Raw genomic sequence first — 25,129 nt, 5'->3', positions numbered from 1 at the left:
GGCAGGAGGCTGACTTTCCTTGAAGTTTTCACCTCAAATACCGCCATCACGCAGGTGTCCGTGGCACACAAGGATCTGATTTGTTGTAGAGAAGACAGGTAGATCCTTGAAACTGGTTGTCAAGCCAATCTAGCTGAATCAGCAGTCCCAAGGTTGGTAACAGACCCTTCTTTAGCCATAAAATGGACAGCTCCTGAGGACTGATGCTACTTTCACCTTCTAGCCATATTACACAAAAACACACAATGCCACATCTGCACGCGCGCGCGCGCGCACACACACACACACACACACACACACACACACACACACATACACACACACAAAGAAAAACAGGAACAACAATTGTTTACGGAATGAACTATCTGATAAGATCATTACACCTCATGAGACAAGATTTATTCACAGGGATCAGAATGTAAGTATAAAACAAAGGATTACAGCACAGGCAAAACTACCACTTACCTCTTTGTTGCTCAGGTAGGACTGGGGGTATTTAAGGAGATGAGATGAGGGGAAAGGCAAGGAGAGCTTACAGAACCCAGGTATATGCCAGGCATTCTACTTTCTATTGTCACTATGATGCCCTATTTAATTCCCATATCTTCTCTACCAGTTAGAGAGTACCATTGACATTGTATGGATTACAAAAGTGTGGTGTTAAAAAATTTTGTGGTGCTGGAGATATGGCTCCATGTTTAAGGGCAACTAATATATGCTTTCTACCATCCATACCAGGTGACTCTGAGTATTAACATGTATTGTACACATACACAGAAACACCATACATCAAAAGACAAAGAAGACAATTTAAATACCTTGTCAAAAGCTAGACACTAGTTAAATTTGAGAGTTTCAGTTAAAACTTCCATATTTAGAATCAAAATTCAGTTTCTTTCTAATAGGTTTCATTAATTTTCTATCCCTTGGGCCCCTCTGCCCAATGCCTTCTACAGGTACTATACATATCCTCCACTCCAGTTTAGTATGCCCTTTGCCATTTAAATCCTTATGTTGGATTTAGGCTTCTATATTTTGGGCCTATAAGCACAGAAGCAATGGGATGCATCAACTTTAAGTTTTTCACACACAAATATTGTTAAATCTATTTTTTCCATTGTAAAATATGATTGATCCAACTCCAAATTTAACTTAAATTTGACTTTCTTCTCTCAACTTGGCATTTCCAAACTAAGAGTAAATCAAACCCCCAATTATAGAAAGTGTGTATGAATCAACAATGCCAAGGTATTTCTGGTTGAATTTCTTAAGCTGTGCATTTTATGCCATTCTGGTAAACCAGAAGAGAAGGTGAGGGGTACTATCAGAAGAAATGAAAGGGAGATTAGATTATGAGCTTTCTGCTGCAGTAATCTATATATCCCAGTGTAATCTCATTCCTGCAGCATAGCACCTTCCCCTGCAAATGAGGATACAAGCCAAAACCTGATATTAAACAGTACCTTGGGAAATGTAAGGTTCAATATAACTATAGTACATGGATTGATGTATGTATGTATGTATGTATGTATGTATGTATGGATGGATGGATGGATGGATGGATGGAAGAATAAATGGATAGATGGACAACAGAATGTACATAAATACATATATAATTACAGTGTTTGTGTCATTGTAAGCACTGAAAAACTAGAGATTTTTATGTCCGGTCTGCTTCTTGCAGGTACCGTGTAATAGTTTTCATAGGGGAGGACCTGAGGAGATACATGTGTTTTAGTTTAATGTTCTCTGTATAACCTACCCTAATGTAAGTGCTTATGTTCAGTTCCTTTGGACAAAAAGTCTAAAGAAATCACATTTGCTTCTATCCCTTTGTGAAGTTTTGTTTCCATAGCAACCCCCCCAACCCCTAGAGGCTGACCTTAGTGCAGTCTTCACCTATATGCGTCCTTCCTTACTCTTGAGTTTTAGAGACAATTATAGTCATTCAGACATTTTTCTTAGTAAATTGTTGCTCCAGAATGCACTTCAGTCTCATTCTTTCTACCACTTGGTCCCTCATTCTATAAATTTCCATTTGATATCTCTTATTTGTATTTTCTTTCTGCAAAGAAACATTTGATTCTTAATATATTCTAAGAAACCATTTGACAAAGAGGTAAATAAGTACAAAAACCACAGCAGACAATTTTTCTTATCTGCCCTAGAAATTGTTATTTTGTTAAGCTTACTGTATGCCACAATGCATGCAAAGCATTTGATAGCATCTATCACCATTAGTTCTTTCAACATTATTAAAGTATAGGCCATTTTATCACTGTTTCTTAGGAAAAGCCAGTCAATATGCTATATAACTCCACTTCTCATGATGAACTCTAAAGACCTTGATTTGTGTTGAAGGTTTTCATGACATGATGCATATGATTTTTTGAGTGATGCCTAATTGAAAGAGTGTACACAATCTCCTCTGGCCCTTGGTCATCTTCCTCAGCCTAGGATTCAGCTTTGTGTGACCAGGTAGCATTCCTGATAGTGAAAAAAAGTCTTTGTCCCGTCCATATCTACTGCTGTCTGAACTAGGGAGAGACCACTCGATGGGACATCATCTTAGTTTCTTTCCTATTGTTGTTATAAAACATGGTTACCGAGGCAACTTATTTTTAAAAAACATTTAATTGGGGGCTTACAATTTGATAAAATTAGAGTTAAAGGTCTTCATGGCAGTAAATAGGCAGGAAAGCATGACACTAGAACAGTAACTCACATCTTGAGACACAACCATATAGAGAGCTGGGAATGGCACATGTCTTTGGAAACTTCCTTCCTGGTGACATACCTCCTCTGACAAGACCACACCTCCTAATCCTTCCCAAACTGTTCTGCCAACTGAGGGCCAAGTATGCAAATATACATGCCAGTAGAGGCCATTCTCATTCAGACCACCGCTGACAATCTCTTCCAAGCCATCAGCTACAAACTCCACTTGTACCACATCATTTAGACTTTATTCATGTTCCTAAGAACTTTTTCTTTTTTTTTTTATTTTAGATATTTTCTTTATTTACATGAGAATTTCTCCATTCCCAGTTTCCTCTCCAAAAAACAAAAAAACAAACAAAAACAAACCCCTGTTGCCTCCCCCCTCCCCATGCCTGCCACCCCGCCCTCTCCCACTTTCTGGCCCTGGCATTCCCCTACACTGGGGCACAGAACCTTCACAGGGCCGAGGTCCTCTCCTCCTAAGAACTTTTTCATACTCAAATTTTCCTTACATGTTCCTTACTGAAGAGTTGAATTCATAGAATCATAAATAGAAACTTCTCCTGCTAATTGTTATGTGTGAAGTACTAGGTGGTATGGAGTGTGGTGTGGTATGGTAGCTATTTAAGGCATCCTCCATTAACAGCCCTATCCTCTCATGGACTTATTTTCTCTTAGATAATATTTGTATTAGCTTACACATGCTGTAGAGTTACTAAAATATTGATACCTTAGTCATTTGCAACACTCAGAAAAGAAACAAAATTTGTTCTTTCATTTTACACAGTGGTTAGTTTAAGCTTTAGGGATATCTCATCTCTAGACACCAGAACAAGCTATAATTTATTTTGTTCTTTCATTTAAACTATGTCCCATAACTGTGACAACTGAAAATGTTCCTCCTATATGACATATAGTCTTAAGACTGGGAAGAAAGACAAAGTTCCTTTTCTTAACTAAGCAACCTGTAGATCCCAGGCATAAGCTATGCATGGAAGACACACTGACATAAGCTATGTGATTTTTTTCCCTCAAGCAACTCACTATATGTTAATAGAAAATAGATGTCCATAAAATTCCAAAGTTATATGCCATTAGATCTCTTCTTACTCTGGACCCAAGAGGGATAGCTATGCTAATTGGCATTCTTTTAAATGATCAGTGACCTTATTACATTGATTGATAGTATCACTGTACTCCTGGAAGTGATTATGCATGTACTGATATGGCACCATGTTTCAGACATTGGGTTAAGCACTTAGGTGGTGTGGAAGGAGTTTTATTGTGTCTATACTAGACTCTTGTCTGATGCACACTTCTTATTGAAGCCTTTAAGCCTCCCCCAGTGACATATCTCCAACAAGGCCACACTTCCTAATCATTTCCAAACAGTTTTAACAACTGAGGACTAAGCATTAAAACATATGAAGCTTATAACAGTATATAGAGGAAATAATTTTGTATGCTTATCTGAGGGGACTATGAAGAAATTGCATTTACTGTGAATCTCAAACAGTGATGGAAAGGGATAGGAATAAGGGAACAGTTGGAATAATATCTAAGGAACAACACACAACATGGACTACATGAAGATGTTGCTTACAGTGGGGGTATTTAAGCAATTCAGCCCTGCTAGTGAGTGGACCAGGTAGTAGAAATTACATGAAGTCTGAATGTGTGATAGGCTTTAGATGCCAGGCTCATGAATGTGGACCACATACTGTGAACAGATGCTATAAAATATCTCAAGGGGTTTCAGCAAGGAGTGAGTTAGCTTATGTGCCAATACCTTTCTCATCCTACAAGCAGGCAATAGAAGCAGAGGGAAGGGAGGGTAGCTGAAAATACCAACTTCATAGAAAAAGTGAGATAGTGACTTCCTGCAGTTATGGGCTATGATCAGGAAATATAAACTAGATTAAACCTTTCCCTACCAAAAATTGGCTGTGTTTAATGTTTTATTGCAGAAATGGAAAAACAGACTAGAGCAGTGTTCCTTTCTTAAATAAATTCATTTAAGCTAGTTGCCTACATCTAAATTAAAACAGTCATTCCAATGAGCATCACCATTGGAGTTAAGGTTTCATACTTAAAGTTTCAGGACACAGTTCAGTCCATAGTAGCATCTCCATGCAATCTATTAAAACATTTCTTTGAAACTATTCTACTTCAACAATATGTTGAATCTTTTCCCAATATTTTTTTGACAAATAATACAAACTGATATTTTATTAAAATCTGTGTCATTAGACAACTGTAAATAATGTATTAAAATACTTTACAACTTGAAAAATGTGGTTATATGACTGTTTCGTTTTTGCAAAGAGTGAAGATAAAAGACCAAAAGATATTTTGGCATCTAGTCATCTAAATGGTATTGATTTTGATGCTAAGGATGATGTCTGGAACAGGAGGGAAATTTGAGAAATATGTTATTTTTTATTGGATATTTTCTTTATTTACATTTCAAATGTTATCCCCTTTCCAGGATTCCCCTCTGAAAACCCTCTATCCCATCTCCCCTTCACCTACTTCTATTCCCACCTCACTGGCCTGGCTTTCCCCTACACTGGGGCATCAAGCCTTCAGAGGACCAAGGGCCTCTTCTCCCATTGATAGCAGATAAGGGTATCCTCTTCTAAATGTGCAGCTGGAGCCATGGGTCCCTCCATGTGTACTCTTGGGTGTTGGTCTAGTCACTGGGAACTCTGGGCCTTCTGGATGGCTGATATTGTTAAAGATATGTTATTTTTAATGGATTGTGTTTGGCGTGCTTGTGGGATGGCCTCAGATATATGTGAAATTTACCAAATGAAGATCTAAAGAAAATAATTAAAACACAGAGTAAAAGCCAATAGTCACAACCTAAAAAGTAGAGGCAAAAAGGTAAAGCTCAAAGAATTAGGGTCAAAGGGGTCTCAGGACAGAGCCCTTTGTTTACTGTATACCAGCCCCAGAGCACTCCTGGTGATGCAGATCTAATCTACTTATTCCACTGTTTCAACAGAATTACTTTAATTTAGCCATGCAAAATTCTCCTTCACACACTCTACCTTCTTGCTTAGGTTTTTAACAGTTTGTTTAGAAATCTAAACATGGAAAGACAAGTCTGTATTTTTCTGTGAACCTCTAATTAAACTCCTGAGGAATAGTGGATAGTCTAGAGTGGGGTTGTTAAGTACATGATATTATATGTGCATGTGGACTTGGGTTTGTACAGACATTTATTCATGTACTCATGTAAGTGAAGGCTAGAAGTCAACCACAGTTTTTCCTCAGAAGCTGTCCACCTTGATTTTTGAGATGTGGTCTTTCATTGTTCTAGAACTTGCCTCGTAGGCTTAAAGTATTTGACCATGAACTCTAGGACTCTGCCTTCCTCTTTCTTCCCCAACCTGGGATCGCAATTGTACACCACCATGTTGGCTTTTTTACAATATATGTTCTAGAGATTAAACTCAGGTCTTTGTGCTCAATGAAAGCAACTTTCTGTCTGTCCTGGCCATATCCAATGCCCTGAACAGGGACTATTCTTATTCTGTGATATGCATGTTTCACAAATTAAGTTTCCAATCCATGCTGGTAAAATTGTTAAACAGTTTCTGACTATGAAATATTTATCTATGTCAGCCTTTATATATGTACCATGATGTAATCATCATGGCAACCCTATGGTATATTTGATATTATGCTCAGCATATATGCTACGTATCCCAGGTACATTCTGTTGGTGTGATAAAACCATGAACAAAAACAACTTGTGAAGGATAGAGTCTAGTTCATTTATTAGCTATAGTCCATCATGAATGGAAGTCAGGGGGAAAACTCAAGGTAGAAATCTGGAACCTGGACCTTAAACAGAGCCCATGGGGGTATACTCTTTGCTGGTTTGCTTTCTCTGGTTTGCTCATCTGTTTTCCTTAGACAATTCAAAACTACTGATCCTTGTATGACACAACTTTATTTATTAATAAACAAGAATAAACTTTTATCTATTAATAAACAATGTAGAATATCTTTACAGAAGGCCCTAAGTATGATCTGATGGAGGAAACTCTTCAATTGAGAATTCCTCTTCCCAAGTGACTTATTTTTGTTAAGGGACACAAACTATCAAGCACCCCTTGAAATAGAGGTCTGGAGAATGAAGCAATTCAAACAGCTGGTAAGGGATGTATTGATCAGCTTTACAATAAACTTAAAGAGTGGGGTATTCATTCTAGTACATAAATCTCTGGTTTCCGAGGTTTTGGATGATACTCCTTTAGTTCCATTGTTTCTGGATCTCATAGTGGCTGAGAATCAAAGAGAAGAGTGGAGTGGAAAGAAGGGGCCAAAGACAAGAAACATCTAGCACATTCCAACTGCATGATCTGTTTTCTGTACCTGGGTCCTCACCTCCCCTAGCAGCTTCTCCAACCATGAACTCATGTGTAGAATAATTTATCAATTAGTGGATACAGACTACTTTTAATCCCATTATTTATTTTTAATCTCACTTTGGAACCTAGATGCATTGGGGTGAATCAAGTTTCCATTACCTGGGCCTTCTGGTAACATTCTAAATCCGAGATATAGGAATGGGTAAGAATGAAGTTTGAATCCAGAATAGTCCTTAAAGAACACACTTGTTCTGCTCCCTATTAGTTAATGGAACCACATGATATCTTTTCATTTACTCTGTAAAGGGAGTGTAATACTGTACCATTATTATCAAGAATGACCATTTAAATTGGAATGGGACAATTGTCAAGTTTTAGAAGCTGATTTATCTTCCTTCCTTCCTTGTTTCCTTCCTTCCCTTTCCTTCCCTTTCCTTTTTTTCTTTCTATTTTGTCTTCTTTATTTCTTTTTCTTTTCTTTTTGTATTTACCAAAAGAAGCATCAAACCTATTTTGTTTAAGACAAAACCTAATAAAAGGTTGGAAAATATGATTTGCCCTCAATCCTCTTTCATGACTGTAATTTTATATTTTATTAATTACTCTTTGTTCTTTATAATTTTGCACATTTCCACAAAGAAGCATGATCATGTACATCCCAATTCTTCCTCAAATCTTCTCAAATACCCAACAACTTAGTACCAAACCAATTTACTATCCTCTTTTCTGTCTTTCCCTTCCTCCCTCCTTTCTTTTTCTTCTTGGCTAATATTCACACTAGGGTACCATAGGATCCACTACCTCCATGATACCCCTATGTCCTCACCTGACAGAATTATATTTTTATGTATGTGTTTTCCAGGTTTACTGAAAAGCCCTGTGAACAAGACAGCCTTAACACTGATTGCTGTGAGCTCCTGCATCTTGGCTATGGTGTGTGGCAACCAGATGTCTTGTCCACTTACTGTGAAGGTGACTTTGCATGTGCCTGAACACTTCATTGCAGATGGTAAGAACCCAGCATTCACAATAATCCACGATTACTTATCACCTTGTACAGCAGTGGTCTATATCAGCATGCATGGCATAACTTCAGAATTCTTTAATGTACTGTACAGGAACAAAGGGGCATACCATGGCTCTAGAAACACTTATTACTTTAAATGCCTGATTATTAGAATTAAATTAAATTAAAGCATACTTTTATTAAGTGTATAAGGATAGCTAAAGGAGGATTTCAAAAAAGTAGTGAAGAAGGTTCAGGCTCCTTCAAAAAAAAAATCTAAGAGCTTGATCAAGATTCTCAATCCTGTTACAAATTAAAAATGCTCTGCAAGTGGTATTACATAATTAAAAGCTTATGACAAGGAAAACCCTATGAGTTTTACTAGAATTTTTGAATGGTTTTGGGAATGTTCGTATCTTGTTCCCTACAACTGTGCTTTACAAGTGTCTTGGAAAATTCTACCATTTATTCTTCAGCCAATTAAATTGAATTCATGAGACATTGTAGTCACTATGGTCATTAGCAAAATATGTCCAAGAAACTGATTAAGATGCTTGATGTCTATTGTTAAAGTGCCCTCTAAAAATGTCCATGTAGTTTGTTTCTTCCAGTGGGGTGTGCAGACCCATATTCCCCAAACCTTTCTCTTCACCTTGCTATTGCAAATGTGCGAAAGTTTTACATGAGTGTTTTTAAAAGGTATTCCACAGCACGCAACTTTACTTAATTTCCATTTTAGTTCTTAATAGTTAAAATACATTCTTCAATATTTTTATTCATGTATAAGATGTAGTCTATTTACTCTCACTTCCCACTACTGACAAACTGCTTCCTTCCTACAAGTTCCTTTTCCCATTCATGTCTTTTTTCTTTGTGGCCCACTGAGTTCAATGATGGACATATATGTGACCATGGGTTTAGGATATCCACTGACACTTTGTGGGATCAGCATTGTGTACATACACCTAAAGACAAACTGAAGGTAACAATTCCCTTTGTCCAGAATCTCTTTGTGAGGAACCACAACAGGTCAAGAAGACTGCCCTGTAAACTCTCCCCTCCAATGTAAATCAATTTAGTTTTTCACACTTTAAACATATACACAAAGTGAATTATGTTGGTGATAAAATAATATATATACAAATTGAATTATGTTGATGATAAAGTATACTTATGTCTGCCAGTCTACAGAATTTATGAGTGTCAGTTATTTTTCAAAGTTGTATAAAAATCTCCTGTTTCATCCCTATTGAATTATATGTTCATATAAGACAGTGTATGTGTGTGTTTGTGTGTGTGTGTGAGAGAGAGAGAGACAGAAACAGAGACAGAGACAGGGAGACAGAGAGAGAAAGACAGAGAGAGAGAACATAATTTTTAAGATGGAATTATAGGAAGGGCAAACATGAACTGAGTAAAGTCACAGTGAATGGCCTGCCCCAAACCCAGACACACACTCATCACCACTCACCAGTCACTACCAATTAGATGTTATACTTTAGGAGGTAGAGATACCCAAGCTTTAGTTCTTGGTTTGTACACGTGTTAAAAAAAAAAAAAGATAAATACTCAACACTAGAGTAAAACAGTTTGATAGCAATGTACCCAGGCTTAGAGATGATACAAGACTTACTTCAAAGGTTTGTTGTTTCATCTATTTTGCCTTTCATTGACTGGGTCTTATATATAAAAAATTGGGATGATAGTTCTATGTGACTCGTAGGTATACTGTGAATGAGATACCTTCTTCTTCTAGGTGGTTATCAAATTTTCAGACAACATGCATCTATCTGGGGAAGCCAAAAATTAAGGGGATACCTAGAAACATGCAGAGAACATTTGTGGCCAAATTACAATACTGTTCCCTATGAGGAAAAATTAAAGATGACTTAGAACCTGGAACTTGGTCTCATACCAGATGGAACTGACTTTTCCAATTCAAGAGATGAGCACACCATAATAATTCATCTTCTCTCATCAAGAATACTAAGTTCAGGCAGTACTTGAAATCATGAGGATAACTTTGTATCTGTTTCTCCAAGGTTAGCCTCCAGTCTTTCTCTCTCAATATCTTCATGTGTTAACTGATCTCATCCCTTCAATAATAGTCCAGCATGGTCCTTACCAATCATAGATGACAGATAAGGAACAGGGACTCACTGATAAATAAAATTCAGTCTTCCCTGGAGTGTAGAAGAGAAAAGATAAATCTTCTATGTGCTGTGTGGTACAACAGGGAACTAAGTGTAGTTCCTAAAGAAAGCAGGCTATTACCTAGGAAGAGAAGGAGGAAGCAGCAATGATAATATCCATTTTCCTGGATTACTGTCATCATTTAGCACTGATAATAATAAGTGCACAATGATCTATCATAACCACATAAATACAGATAGCAGACGTACAATTTAATAATATTTTACATATGTTTATACAGTTAGATTATGTGTAGCCTTTCCCTAAAATGGCTGGATACATAGGAGTAAAAGCACTATGAATCTTGTCAAGAGAACAGCTCATGCACAACTCTAAGGAGCTCCAGTAAAAACCAGGTCTCCTAAAAACCATATTTCTATGGCAGCTTTTATCCTTTTCCCACTGTCCTCCAGGACTCTCAGCTGCCAAGGTGTTTGACCTTTCTCAATAGGGAGAGCTTTATTCCAACATTATCCATTGAGATGCCTGTGGTACTGAAATATTAGTCGGGACTGAGTAATGTGTCCCATCTTCAGAAGAAAATGAAGTCTGACCCTGTGTTCCTGTATAGTTATACATGATGCTTAGTGCCCATTATGGGGAAGAGGTCAAGACGACATAGCACTTGTCCAGAGCCCAGCTGGCAAGAGCAATTGATACTGACACAGTTTCTATCCAAGCCTTTTATAATCTCATCCCATCCCAACACCATCCCCCATGGACTACTTCAAGACCACGGTGGCTTTTGTCCACTAACACACACTGAAGAAAAGTAACAAATCTGCATGTAAGCTTACCTAATTCAGTATTTTTCTCCAGATGCTATATATAAGACATGTGTACATATCTAATAATCCTCAAGAAAGAGTTAACCAGATTCTGGAGGTAGAGCCTGGGTATTATTATTTGTGAGAATTACATGCCTTGATGGAATTTTGAGGGATAAGATGCGTGTTTATTTTTTCATGATCATAACCAATGTCTAAGGTAATAAGTTAAAGGATGAGTGATATTTTGTGGCTCATAGCTTTATAATTTCCACTCAGGAACATATGCCTTTATTGCTTCATGTAGCTAGCAAAACAGTGACATCATAGTACAAAGTTGTGGCAGACCAAAACTGCTTGTTTTATGACAACTAGGAGGCAAACAAAGAGTAGAAGGGGCAATATGCATCTTGAAAGGGAACACTCCCTGTGCATTGACTTATTTCTTCCAATAATATTTGACCTCCAAATAATGCTACCTGAATATATTGTAGTTATATGTCATTTGATTCCATCAAAGCTTTTATTGTTTTTCATTCAATATGGAAACCCAGAAAAGAGACTACATGTGAATGAGTAATATATTTATTATTTAATAAATATTACTAATATTTATTTATTATTATGTAGGTTCCCTCATAAGGAATTGGGTATATATTGGGAACTAAAATTACCAAGCATATTTGTTGTATGTCTCATTTGTCTACAGCTCAATTAACTGAGATGATTTCATTCCATTCTTGAACCAAAATCTCAAGGAAAAATTTATCATCTTCATTTTGCATATCTGGAAGATTAAGAGAAAGAGTGAAGAAATACAATATAGAAGAGGAGAAAATACAAAAGCTTAATTTTTTTTTACCACAGTTCTATATATTACCATTCACCAAACTTCCAGTAAAGAAACCACTATAAAGATTAACAGTGTTGAAAGGAGGATCTCAGAAAGCAAAAGTAGAACTCCCGGTGTGGAAAGTGGAGGCTTGGTTTGGTAAAGTCTTTCTCTGCTGTTGACTGTGTGACCTTGTGCCCACTTCCTAAACTTCATAAGCTTAAGTTTCATTATCTATGAATTGGAGATAATAGCATATTTATCACCTGAAATTATTGTGCAGAATAAATGAAATAATGCCCATGAAGCACTTAGCTGCATACTGAAGACCTGATAATGGCTCAATAAGTTATATAAATTCTAGTAGTTGTAAAAACGTTTCCTTAATATGAGAAGGGGCTCATTGCAAGGTCACCATCACCGAGAACCTGCGATAAGAGATGACCCCATTCTATGAAGTCATAGAAGTGAGAAGAAGGCATGAGTTGGGTTAAACATATATTCTGTTTCATTAGAAACCATTTTGTCAGAACTTAAATTTTCAAACAACTTCAATTTTGAATATTTTTTACAATATGTTTATTTTGTCTTTAATATTTCATCCCTGTCACCTATAATTTGATGAGTCTCAGAAATAATGAAAGATTCTGATATGTGAGGTTAGGGAGACAAAGTGTCTATAGAATATTTTTCTAATCAAAGTCATGAATTTAGCTCCAACACAAACATATACACAAACATACTAGAGAGATTTGAATAAGACTATAATACATACAAATATGAATATTATAGAAATATACCTATGTTAAAATAAACTTTTTATTCAGTTCAGTTTGAACTATTAACCTCATTTTGTTAGATGAAGTAAGATAGTTGTCAAATTTCCTCTGTTCCTTATGACTGAGTTATTTAAAGTCTGAGTGTTTGTTCTGAACCTAGAAAATCAAGTATAAATGCCCACATATCAGGATGCTGTAATTTATTGATATGCCACACTGTGGATATTTTTGAATACATATTCGTTTACAATGAATCCTCTCTGAAATTTTCTGCTCTCCATGGCCTGCTTTGTCTTTGAATTAAAGAGAGTAAGGTAACACACAGCTTCGTGACTTTAATAAAGGACGAGGTTCATAATTGGCTGCAGCTTGTTTACTGTGATTTGAATTCATGGGAGGAGTATTTTCAGTCCTGAGAAGGGAAAATTACACCACACTGAAAGTGACTGCTTAGCCACAAGCTGCCAAGCAATTTATTTTAGAAAGTAGTTCCTCAGGCACCCTGCTCCCTGGACTCATCCCAGGCTTTGTTTTAAAATGTTCAGTGTTAATCACAGATGTTCAAAGGCACATCATGGTACAGGTTAATTGGTGGAAGTGCAGCACAATATGGCCCCTGCCTTTTTCATTCTTAACTCATCTGCACAGACTTAATGTTATTAAGACAAGTGGACTGTCTTGTTTCTGGCTGCTGCTCTCCAAACCCTGGCCTCTTAATTATTCTATGTGAGAAACAATGCTCCTCACTTCAATGATATGCACTCCTCCCATTTCAAAGCCCAAATGACTTTCCTTTCTTTAAAATACCACCTTCATTACATACACATAAGATACTCTTAACATCAGTGTATTCCATGTACCGGTATTATTTTTGCCTTTCTAAAGATACCAAACTACTACTGCCTGTGTGTCACAGAAATGGCTGTGTTACCCTCAAAACCTTTCTCTAGCTTAACATGACATGCTCACTTGATATAACATATGACAGAAGAATAAATTTTAAAAATTAAAAAAACACCTTGTCTCTTGTATTAACACTAGACTCTAAACTCCAGTTTTTAAAACTCAAAACTTTTAGATTTTAGCAAAAACATCTCTATAAATTATGCTTTTCACAAAACAATTCAATGACTTCCATTGGTTTTTATCATCAAGACTGAACATGCCCTTTCTGGCCCTCTGAGGTCAAGTTCTCAAATACTCCCTGGTGCTTATCTCAGGGCTGTTGAGTGTGTTGCTGCGCCTACTTGCCCCAATGTGTCACATCGGAAGAACTGTAAATTGACTTCCCTTTCCAACTCAGCCTGCTGCAGATTATTTGCTAATTGTTCTCCTTCAGCCTTCCTTTTTCCTTTATTAAAAGCATTTTTATTGATAATTGTATAATCCTTTGATTAATTTCAATCTGCCCTACTCAGTTGCAAGCCATAGAAGATAATAAGATTTGTTTTATACATTGTGTTTAGTACCTAAAACAGTACCTGAACAGGTGTCTCTTACCCTGAAATATTTGCTTAGTGTAAAAGAAAAAAAATGAAGTGATTATAATGAATAGACTTAAATTTCCCCATGGCAAGGGAGACAGGATATTCTTGTCCAAAATCTATTACAGTGGCTAATGGACACTCTGACATGGTAAATATGTAATAGACCTTGCAGGAGTGGCAGGTCGATCCTGATGCCCTGAGAAGATACAACCCCAAGAATCTAAGTGCCATAAATCTAAGGCTGCCTCTTCGGTGACTGACTTCTCTCCCCACAGTTTCTGCACTCATCCCCAAAGATAAGCAACTCCAATCAAACTCACACCCCAACCCTGACACAAAAATGAAACAAGGTTTATCTCAGAGCCCAGAAAGAGGGAAAGAATATAAATTGAACTGAGATTCAGTATGCCCATGGGGGAGGAGGCAATGAAATACCAATAAACCATATTAATATTCTGAAACCAAGCAGAAGTTGAACTTCAACCCAGACTTAATAACTATACGTGAGCATGTACAGAAAGAAGGCAAGGCTAGGTTTCAGTTAGAATTAATATGAGATCTATAATGAAACTGGTAATATAATTATAAACTGTGAAAGCTTTTTTCCTCCTCTTTCTTATTTTTATATTAATGGGCAACTTGCTCAGCAACGGCTTGGCACTGATGCTGGGAGCTCTGGATGCCTCCTAGAGTGGACTCATTTTTTTTGCAAACCTCTTCATTAAGAAAGACTAAATTTGCTAAACCGTAGAAGGAAAAAATACACTTCAAGTCATTTCTTCTTTAAATAGTAACTGATCTCAGAGTTAAACGTGACAAGGGGCCTGGGGAAGAACAAATCTAGGAAAACCACTCTAAGCAGCTGAACATGTTCAAGCCTTTATAGCTATCACAACAGCCAGTGGGATTGAGAGTCTTAATGACACTCTATGCTAAGATGTTAGCTTGGCTTCCAACCAGAATGAATTGTTACTAATTTCCTTCCTTACAAAGGATAAAACTGTGTTTGACGTCCACAATTAAAGACTAATTTCTGTGTTTTGATAGCAGACTGAGTTAAAAAAAAAATGTTCCTAGGAAGTCGGGGACAGAGGGTGATTGCAAAGGATAGTAAAATTCTATCCTGTTGTTTTGAACATAAGGCTTCATTTCATTTTAGACTGCAAGAATAGAAAGTGGGTTGGGAGCTCGCCTGAGATGGAGATCAATTCCCTATGGGTAGAAGGTACCATTAGTAGTTTGGTGTTTGCAAATGATTCAGAAATGAGCTACTGAATGACAAAATGGAGGTAACTCATAGCAAGGTCAAGTATGTTGAGTAACCCAGGAAGAGACGGGATCAAAACCCAATGACGCCTCCTTCCCTTGAGACCTTGGATATATTATAACACCAACCAACTTCCCCTTGACTCTTCTAAACATAGTTTTAGGACACTCTGATTAGAGAAAGTGTCAGTCACCTGATGTTTTTTAATTCTCTTTGCCAACTCTGAGATGGAGTATGACTGACAGAATGATGTCTCTTCTTGTTACTTGTTTATCTTTTTCCTCCTTATAACCACAATTTAAAGCTTGGCATAGAGTCTTCGTGCATAAAACTGGGTAATTAAAAAAAAATGTTGGAGAGCTTACTTTCTCTCACCTAGAAAGAATAAACCAAGTTCTTAAAGTCCTGATGATCACTGTTACTTTATTCATTCAGATTATTATACACGATTCCCCTCTTCTTTCCCCCTTCCTCTCCTCATTCTCTTACTTTCCCTCTGGTCATCACATTTGTTGCATATCACCTTCTCTGTGGCGTATACTAGAGATGAAGCTGTGAATAAAATCAAACTCTGGCATCTCCCAGTTTAGAGGCAATATCAATATGAAATACAGTGTATAAGTCCTACCATGATGTATCTGACTGAATGCTGTGAAGGAGCACATGAAGGATAGGTAAAATCACTAAGCTATAAATGCTGCTGCTGAGGAAGGTGCTCATAGTATATGTTATCCAAGCAACATCTTAAACCACTGTAGCTTGCCTAGTGGAGTATGGTTCATGGCATGCTTCACAGTAAGGGGAAAGGACATGTCCCTGCATTTGTATAGGCCTTGTGTGGAAATGTCTTCATAATTGTAATAACAATAGCACTAGTAATGAGAATCTTTACAGATATGTTGTTAAGCACCTTTCCCTCTGCTAAATGCTTTGCAAAGCATTGCCTCGTTTACTTATGTTACCTTATAAACTATGTTCACTTATAATGTAAGGTTCCTACATAGGTCATATGACAATAAGGACATCATTTAATTCCTTTTGCATCATACATACAGAGAAAACAATTTCACATTAATATATATATATAATTTGCTAGCAATGATGCAGGAATGGGCTACTAATGACAAAATGGAGGGAATACATAGTAAAGTCAAGTATGTTATATAACCTAAGAAGAGGTGGGATCTAAATCCAATGCTGCCTCATTCCTTTTGAGACCTTGCATATATTATAACACCACCCCAAGCTTCAGGAATCATGACTCAATGACTAAGAAAAGGTCAACCATGGTCAACTCTGTACCTCCATAAGTACTTCATAACTCTGGGCAAATGTCTACTTTAGAGACCACAGTATCTTCATTGTAAATTATGGGAGACATCCAAGAATCCACTATGTGTTAGTCATTTTGAAAGTAGGAGAAACACTAGAATTTAAAACGTGCAGGATGTTACAATATGTAAAATAAGCTAGGCACAGAAAGACAAACAACACATCTTCCCACTCATATAGAAGCTAAAAATATATGATCTCACAGAAGAGAAGAGTACTGGGTACTGAAATCTGGAGATGAAAGGCAGACAGAATGATAAGAAATGATTGCTCATTGCATATGAATGTGTCATTAGACAGGAAGATTTTACACTAGTTTCCTATAACATACTGTAGTAACATGGTTAGAAAGAATGTATTCCATTTTTCAGAATGATTAAAAGAAAAGATGTTGGCTATTTTTAAATCAAAAGAAATGATAAATGTTTTTGGTGAGGGATCTGAAGTAATAACTTCCCTGAATTAATCACTATATATTACTTACATGTGCTAAAGTTTTACACTGTACTCCATACACATATACATTTCTTGGTCAACTTAAAAATATTCATTTATGCTATGAGGAGTAAAATCTCCTGCTAGTATCATGTTAGTGTTCCTAGTCTTGTCTCTTCAAGATGGTTCAAGTCAATCCGTGTAGTCAGACAGTCCCTGGTGTAGATGCCGAGAGCAGAGGCAGCTGAACAAACTTCCCACAGCCCACAAGTTGCCATTTGAAGAAAGCTTAGAAGGATCATGGCCAAGTTCCTCTGGGGACTGCAAGCTCCCAAGGCTGTCTGGATGAAAAAGAAAGTTGTGGGAAGTGACTGTGGTGGGGAAGATATATCCCCATCTCTAGATCTCAGCTCCAGATGCCAAGGGACCGTCAGCATCCTCATTGCTAGTGAGAGTATGGGAGGAGGAAGCGTGCACTGTTCTCACGGGGAGATTATAAAGTGAGAGGAATAATTACAACCTGTGCATCCCCCACCCAGATCTCAATACCCAGGAAAGGCTTGCTATTTTGCTTTGTTCCTCAGCTGTCCCCTTTGGGATATCTAAAGCAAATATATCTTCAGCTGCTCAGCCTTAGGATTCCCTGAAGCTCTTAGTCATTCCTGGAATCTTTGCTAATGCCCTGGGCATCTGATTATCAGACTTACTTCTCAGTCATTGGCTACCCATGATGCTCATGGCTATGCCTTCCTTTATTTTAACTCTGCTTCACATTTGAACTTTTTCGGTAATTTCATACTTTCAAATGTGAATCTGACATTTACTGAGCTCAGGATAAGAAATCAAATTCTGGGAAAAGTTCAAATGTAACAAACATTAAAGGTGGGTGAGGTGGTGAAGTGAAGAGCTACAGAGTAAAAACCCATGCATTGGATTTGAATCTATACCCTCCCACTTACTGAATATGTGTCTTGAGTCTTGATACTTTTAGTCACACTCACATTGTCCGTAAAAATCAAATCATTAATTCCTCCCTTACAGGGGAGTGATAAATATAAATTTGGGAAATGCATGAAAATTCTCAAAAATACTTGGTCAGTAAGTGCTACCCTCAATGATATCATCCATTTGGTGGGCATTGGGAAAGACATCTTTAGATTATAACAACTGACTAACCTGAAACCAGTGGGGCACAATAACAGATTCAGCATGGTTGGAGAGAAGGGTGGTTATTTACCCTTAGACAGAGGTACTTGGGTCCTATCCCATAAACTGAAATGAGAAGGTTAGGGACTTAGGGAGAAGACCTGTATTTCTTTTAGGAATGAGGTGAGAAAGGCAAGGACAAGATAAATGATCTTCCAGCTAAAGGGGACAACGTGAAGGAAGGTGTGGTAAGCCCAGGTTAAAAATAAAACGTATGGAGGCTGGAGCTCCATGTGAGTGCAAGTGGAAGCTCAGGAGAGGGTCAGCCTGAAAGGGAAGCCCTGTATTTATAGTTCCAGATCGCAGATCTAAGATCTTTCTAATGTTAGTCATGTGTTTGACCACGAGAGGTAATACACAGGCACAGTATCCAAGTTCTAGCCTAAAAATGGTTACAATATAGCCAGTAGACTTATCTTGGTTTAAATGGATGATGTAGAGGGAGAGAAAAATGTGAGAGCCACACAAAAGTAAAGGAGTATGTGAAGAAGTATGTACAGGCATGAAATTGTCATGATGAAACCTATTCCTGTGTACAATTTATGTATGATAAAATACTTTTGAAAAGGAAGAACCAGGAAGATGATGACATAGTGGATAAGGTGACTGACAATTTGCTATGAAGACCTGAGTTTGGATCCCTAACACTCACATATAAAAACCAGGCATGATTATTTGCATCTGTAACAAGAACTGAGGGAGAAGCAGAGACAGAAAGATCTCTAGAGCTGACTAGCAAGCAAGTCTAACAAAATCAATGACCTCTACCATCACTGGGAGACTCTCTCAGAAAAAAATAAAGTAAAACATGCTAGAAATGTAATACCTGACACCAGCCTCCAGCTTGCACACATTACACTTACACACTGAAAGAGAGAGAGAGAGAGAGAGAGAGAGAGAGAGAGAGGAGATGAGGAGATGGATCAGTTGTTAAAATCACTAACTCCTTTTCAGAGGACTAAAGTTCAATTCCCAATATCCACATGATGGCTTTCATTGGCACCAGGCACACAAAAGTACATATACAGAAATTCAGGCAAACATTTACTCACATACCACAAAGATCACACACACATACATACACTTTTGGCTGTGTGTGTTTGTGTGTGTGTGTGTTTTTTTTTTTTTTTTTGAGACAGGGTTTCTCTGTATAGCCCTGGCTGTCCTGGACCTCACTCTGTAGACCAAGCTGGCCTCAAACTCAGAAATCCACCTGCCTCTGCCTCCCAAGTGCTGGGATTAAAGGCAGTGCCACCACAGCCTGGCACCTAGACATATCTTTATTCAAATCCCAGCAGTAGGATTTCTCACCTTGTTGATGTAATCAATGATACTTATACTTTAGTTCATTTCTTATTCTTATTTAGTTCATTTTCTTGTTCTGTAGAATTGTATGAATTAAATGAATTAAATGAGATAACAGATTGGGCACTGCCACCAGGAGGTGGGAAAAAATAAGGGTGTTGGAAAGGGACACCAGTGTCCTGCCCAGTGTCCTGCCAGAGCTCTGGTACTTTTGGGAGGGTGGACACGGGAGACTGTGGAGTGCTCTCTACACCAGGCAGGTGGGCAAATGGCTGTGGTGAGCCACTATCCCAGTCCATGGAGGGTAGTGGAGAGGGGACAGTCCTGGTGGTCCCTGGGCCTCACAGAGGCCAAGGATGACAGGTTCTAGCTCTTGGGCATTACAGAATTTCACTGGACACTGCAGAAGAGCTGAGGACATATTGGGGGCCCCTATGGCAGCTCAGTCCACCCTGGTCCAAAGGGAGTAAAGGGAAAGGTGATAAAGCTCGCCCTGGTGTTAGTTCCCCTGTTGGCTCAGGGCATGAGTCCTTCCCTGTGGATGAAAAGCAGCTCTTTAGAGGAAAGCCTGATTAGGCAATCCATGGTCTTAAGGCATTTATTTCAGAAAGGAGAGAGAGAGGGAGACACACATACACACATACACACACACACACACACACACACACACGAGAGAGAGAGACAGAGACAGAGACAGAGACAGAGACAGATAGACAGAGACAGAGAGACAGAGACAGAGACAGAGAGACAGAGACAGATAGAAAGAGAGAGAAAGAGAAAGAGATAGACAGACAGACAGACAGACAGAATAGAAGACAGAGTAGAAAAGTAGAGACTGGCCATGGCCACGTGGAGAGAGAGAGACAAGAAAAGTAGAGCTGGCCATGGCCACGTGGAGAGCAGGGGAAGGGAGGGAGAGAGAGGGAGTAAGAGGTGAGAGTAAAGACAAGAATAAGCAATAAGCGGTTGAGAGAGAGAGGGGAGGGATGAAACAACTCTTTTTATAGTGGGTTGTGCTACCTTTCTCCTCCCAGGTAACTGTGGGGCATGGTATATCTTGCTATGGTCAGATGACTGTGGGTTGAATCCAGACAGAATGCTGGGAGCCAGGGCTTTGTCTAGCCACAGGATAATGGAATGAGGGCTCATGGTGTCAGCAGACTTATGTCTGCTGGCGTAGCTTACTATACCATCTCTTGTAGAATTTTCTTCTGAGTCTGAGGAGTAAGCCTCCCTCCACCAAGAACACAGACTGCCTTTCACAGTCCAAGAGGAAAGGGGTCAGTACAATATTCTGCAAACAGGAAGCACTGACGATATTACTTTATATTAGCCATCATCACCACTCCCCTATTCTAAGTTGGCTTCCTTTGTTAAATGATCTGAACTTCTTTTTCTGATCAACTGTTATTTACTTATTACATAATCTGGCTAAGTCGAAGCTACAGAATAATATTCCCTGCATTTAGTACATGGGTATAAATGTTTATAGCTATATAGCCTTCAGGTAGTAATTTAATTGCTTTAGGTTAGGATTATCTTCACCTGTGAATTGGGGACAGACATAATAAACAACTCTAAGGAGTACACTTATTTAGAATATATATATATATTATATATAATATTTAGCAACTTGTTTCTAACAATGTTACGTTAAAGGCAGAGAGATTACTTCTTTCATACAAAGCCCCAAATTCCTAAGGTTAGCGTACCAACTGCCCACTGTGTAAAAGGGGCTTGAGAACTATAAAAATTTGAAGGTAGCAGTTCTGCCAACAGGATGTTGTTGTAATTGTTCTATGTGATAATGTCTGAATAGGAGCATCACAGCCTAGAATTCAAATCAGAGAGTGCTATACAACTAGAGCTAGACCAATGAAATATCAAACTGGTTGCATTTAAAGGGCCAGAGGGAGAAGAGCCATAGCAGATATGGCATGTGCCTTGATTTTTGAGGCCCAGAGCATCTAGGTATCAGAGTAAGAATCCCAAGAAAAGTCTTGAAATATAGCTTAGTGGTAATATCCTTGCCTAGCATGTGCAAGGCCTTAAATTCCTCCCCCATAACTGTAAATTCATGTCCAATGGAAGAGAAAGGCAGATTGAATAATTTCTTTTTTGTCGGCTGTTAGGTTGGTAGTCAAAATTTAAAGCACAAATGCTAGAGTCTGCAGCTTCAAATCCTATCTCCAGCCTTGTCCTCAGGAAATATGAGGATCCAAACGTACCAAAATTCAATATAATTGCCAAGAATGCATGGTCACTAGCTGCAAGAGCCAGGCCTATGGTGAGATAGATTCAAGCATCTGCTATTATTGATTCCATTCATGCACCATTTTTCTTATACAAGATCAAAAATCAGATGCCAACCCTTTGACCACATTAGAAGGAAATGAGTGAAGGCAAGACAAAGAGAAAATGTAAGCAACTATGAAGAACATATAGTATTAGGACCTTTAAAGCCCTGTCTGGTTGAAAATTATTAGTAAAAGATGTCAGTGTAGTGAGTGAGCAAAATTAATTTGTGAGATATTGAAGTTTGCTCTGCTGAATATTTGAAGGGTTGGAATATTATCTAACCATATAGTATTTGGACCAAGTTAGAGGATGGAGAGAAGTTTCAGTCCTCAGAAACTGCACAGGTGCTGACCTGACCCAGGAATATGAACTTCCAGAGTTGGATACTTCCTGAAGAGACATAAATTCAGCACTAGTGGGCTGGGCACAGGTATTGTTTTAGAATCAGAAGCCTAAGAGGAGACCTAAGGACCTGATGTCATTTTTGAAATATGGAATCAATTAAAAATGGCAGCTTCTACCACCTTAAAAGGGAGCATATAGGCACAGGGGTGAAGACACATGGTGGGCATACTGCCAAGAAACTAGCTGGGCAATTTTCTAAATTATAGACTATTAGAGCAGGAAATCATCTTCAGTTTCTTCTGTGATTATTCTACACATAATGCTTTGCTTCACACACTCCAGCTGCATACAATGGATATTTCCTGAAAGCTTGGGTTCTCTTTTTCTCTTTTGTAAATAGTACTTTTCTCCTCCATCAATCTGCTAGTCCCTACACTTCACCTAGACACCATCTTCCACATGCAGCTCACGTGGGACTTCTGTAGACAACTTTCTGTGATTCTCAGATCACAGGGGGCTTCCTTGTTCTGGACCCCCCCAAAACATCCTATGAATTTAAACCCCAAGGCTGATGATGTTCTCTTATAAAATGTTTTCATACTAAAAGTAGACTACCTTCAAGCACAGATTTTTTTTTCTTCCCATTGTATAACTACCACATTTTGTCATCAGGTTCAGTGTGGAGAAGTAGCTGCATCTGTGCAACCATTCACCCATTCAAGATGATAAATAAACCTATAAGATAAGTCTGAAATATTCAGCAGCACTACTGTGATTATAGTCACTATTGCAACTTTATTTTTATACCCCAAATATTAACAAGTCAAGTAAACATGAGCATCGTGATTTCCAAGCTCTGTAAGGACCAAGATAGGAGATAGCTAAAAATGTTCCCACCAAGATTGTCCTAAAATGCCTCTTAGACATCATAGGTGTGACCTAAACACAAAAGCTTCTCTCTGAAAGCAATTGAGGACAAGATGAGAGTGATTTGACCTAAAGCAAATTACCTTCAGCTTTACCCCTCTACTTACCCATTGCATCTACCCCCAAAACTACATGGTTTCCTCATGCCCTGTGCTCACTGATAAGATCCATGTAGGATACAAGAACATACTAAGGTATAGTGCATGTTTCAAGGTCACCGAAGAGATCCCAAGCTTGCATTTTGAAGCCTGTGGTCCTATTTTCAATCCTCTACGTTTCACCTCACCCCTACACAGATCCACTCACTACTGGGAACATAAATAAACATATTGTCTGATATTCTTAAGAATAACTGGTCAGGTGGTGGGGGCACACGCCTTTAATCCCAGCACTTGGGAGGCAGAGGCAGGCAGATTTCTGAGTTCGAGGCCAGCCTGGTCTACAGAGTGAGTTCCAGGACAGCCAAGGATACACAGAGAAACCCTGTCTCGAAAAAACAAAAACAACAAAAAAAAAACAAACAAAAAAAGAAGAACTGATAAGACTCATAATGTGCTTCTGAAATGCCAGGCAGTGTGGTAGGAATATAACCTTTAATACCTTATTTAGTCATTCAAAACTTGCTCAAGTATTAAACATTCTATGTGTGTTGTGGGGTAATCCAGATGATTTCCTGCAGAAGGCCGAGCTGGTCCTGCCCTCATGCTGCTTTCTTTCTCATCTAGGAAAAATTAAAGCAGATTTTCAAAGTGGTGAAGTAAACGGTGGCAGCAGTGACTGTAATTGAATCCAGGAGAAAGAAAAGCATTGGAACTTCCAATGTATCATGGGGAAGACCCCTTTGAAGAAATAGCATTTAAGCAGATATCAAGGAGTGAAAAGAGAAACATGCCCAAGCAGAGGAAATATCAGGTCTAAAGCCATCTGAATGGCTGCAAGGCTAGAATAATGTGGTCATCATAGTTGGTGTTGATGCAATGAAATGGATTGTAGAGATGTTCCAAAAAAAAGTATGCACTCTTCTATACAAGAAGAATCTTTGTTGCCTTTATATGATCAAGAGAATTGAGGATGAGAGATAGAGCTCAGGGCATTGTCAGGCACATGTACCATCTGTTCTGATTGTATGTATTTAAGTTCAGTTGCACCACTCAACTCCTGTGAGTTAATGCTCATAGGAAGCTTTCCTATCCCAGTTCTGGTCATGTGTTCTTTATTTCTCCCCATCACTCTTACTTATTGCCTCCAACCATTTCCTGCATCTTCCTTCTTGTAGGTATAGCTCAAATCCTCCAGCTAACTCCATGCTTCCCTCAGAGTCAGAAATTTCATGGACCTGCTTTTAAATGCCACGTCTCAGAATCAGACCAAATGTGCAGTCCCTGCTTAGACTGCCACCCATCTCATTGAGTGCCCAGTGCATTTAACCTTCTTTGTGGACACCCTCCAGCTGACCTTGGTCTTCAGAGGCCTATTCCTTGAAGAAAATGAATTATACTAAGCCACATGAATATCTAGAATTTCAAGGGTTGAATAATTTGGTCAGGTAGAATTTTAGACAGTATGTTCCAAATACTCTTCAAAGGAATTCAACCATCTCTAACTTGCTCGATTCCATTTTTAAAATCCCCTGCCCTTCTGTGGTGCCATGGAGAATGCTCCTAGAAATCTCAGTGCCCTTTCCCATATTGGAAATGAAGATATCCAAGAGAAACACACCATTGACTAATGGTCTTTTTTACCCTGGGATACTGTTTGTGATTATTTCTCAGAAGTGATTTTTAATTGTTTCATCTAAAAGCTATGCATCTTCTCTGCTCCCTTTGACTCTTTGTGGAGGCTTGTGA

General features: G+C 38.3%; 1 protein-coding gene across 6 annotated transcripts in view; it reads left to right on the top strand.

Annotated features, from left to right (window-relative positions):
• Positions 1 to 25,129, top strand: part of Astn2 (astrotactin 2) — a 1,002,270-nt gene that overhangs the window by 388,333 nt on the left and 588,808 nt on the right. For all 6 annotated transcript variants that reach the window (XM_031377658.1, XM_031377656.1, XM_031377657.1 and 3 more), the window contains one exon: positions 7,966 to 8,112. In XM_031377658.1, coding sequence (XP_031233518.1) covers positions 7,966 to 8,112 — 147 coding nt within the window. The remainder of the gene's footprint in view (positions 1 to 7,965; positions 8,113 to 25,129) is intronic.

Source organism: Mastomys coucha, unplaced genomic scaffold, assembly GCF_008632895.1.
Source record: "Mastomys coucha isolate ucsf_1 unplaced genomic scaffold, UCSF_Mcou_1 pScaffold18, whole genome shotgun sequence".
NCBI classification, from domain to species: domain Eukaryota; kingdom Metazoa; phylum Chordata; class Mammalia; order Rodentia; family Muridae; genus Mastomys; species Mastomys coucha.
This window is presented reverse-complemented; position numbering and strand designations above follow the sequence as displayed.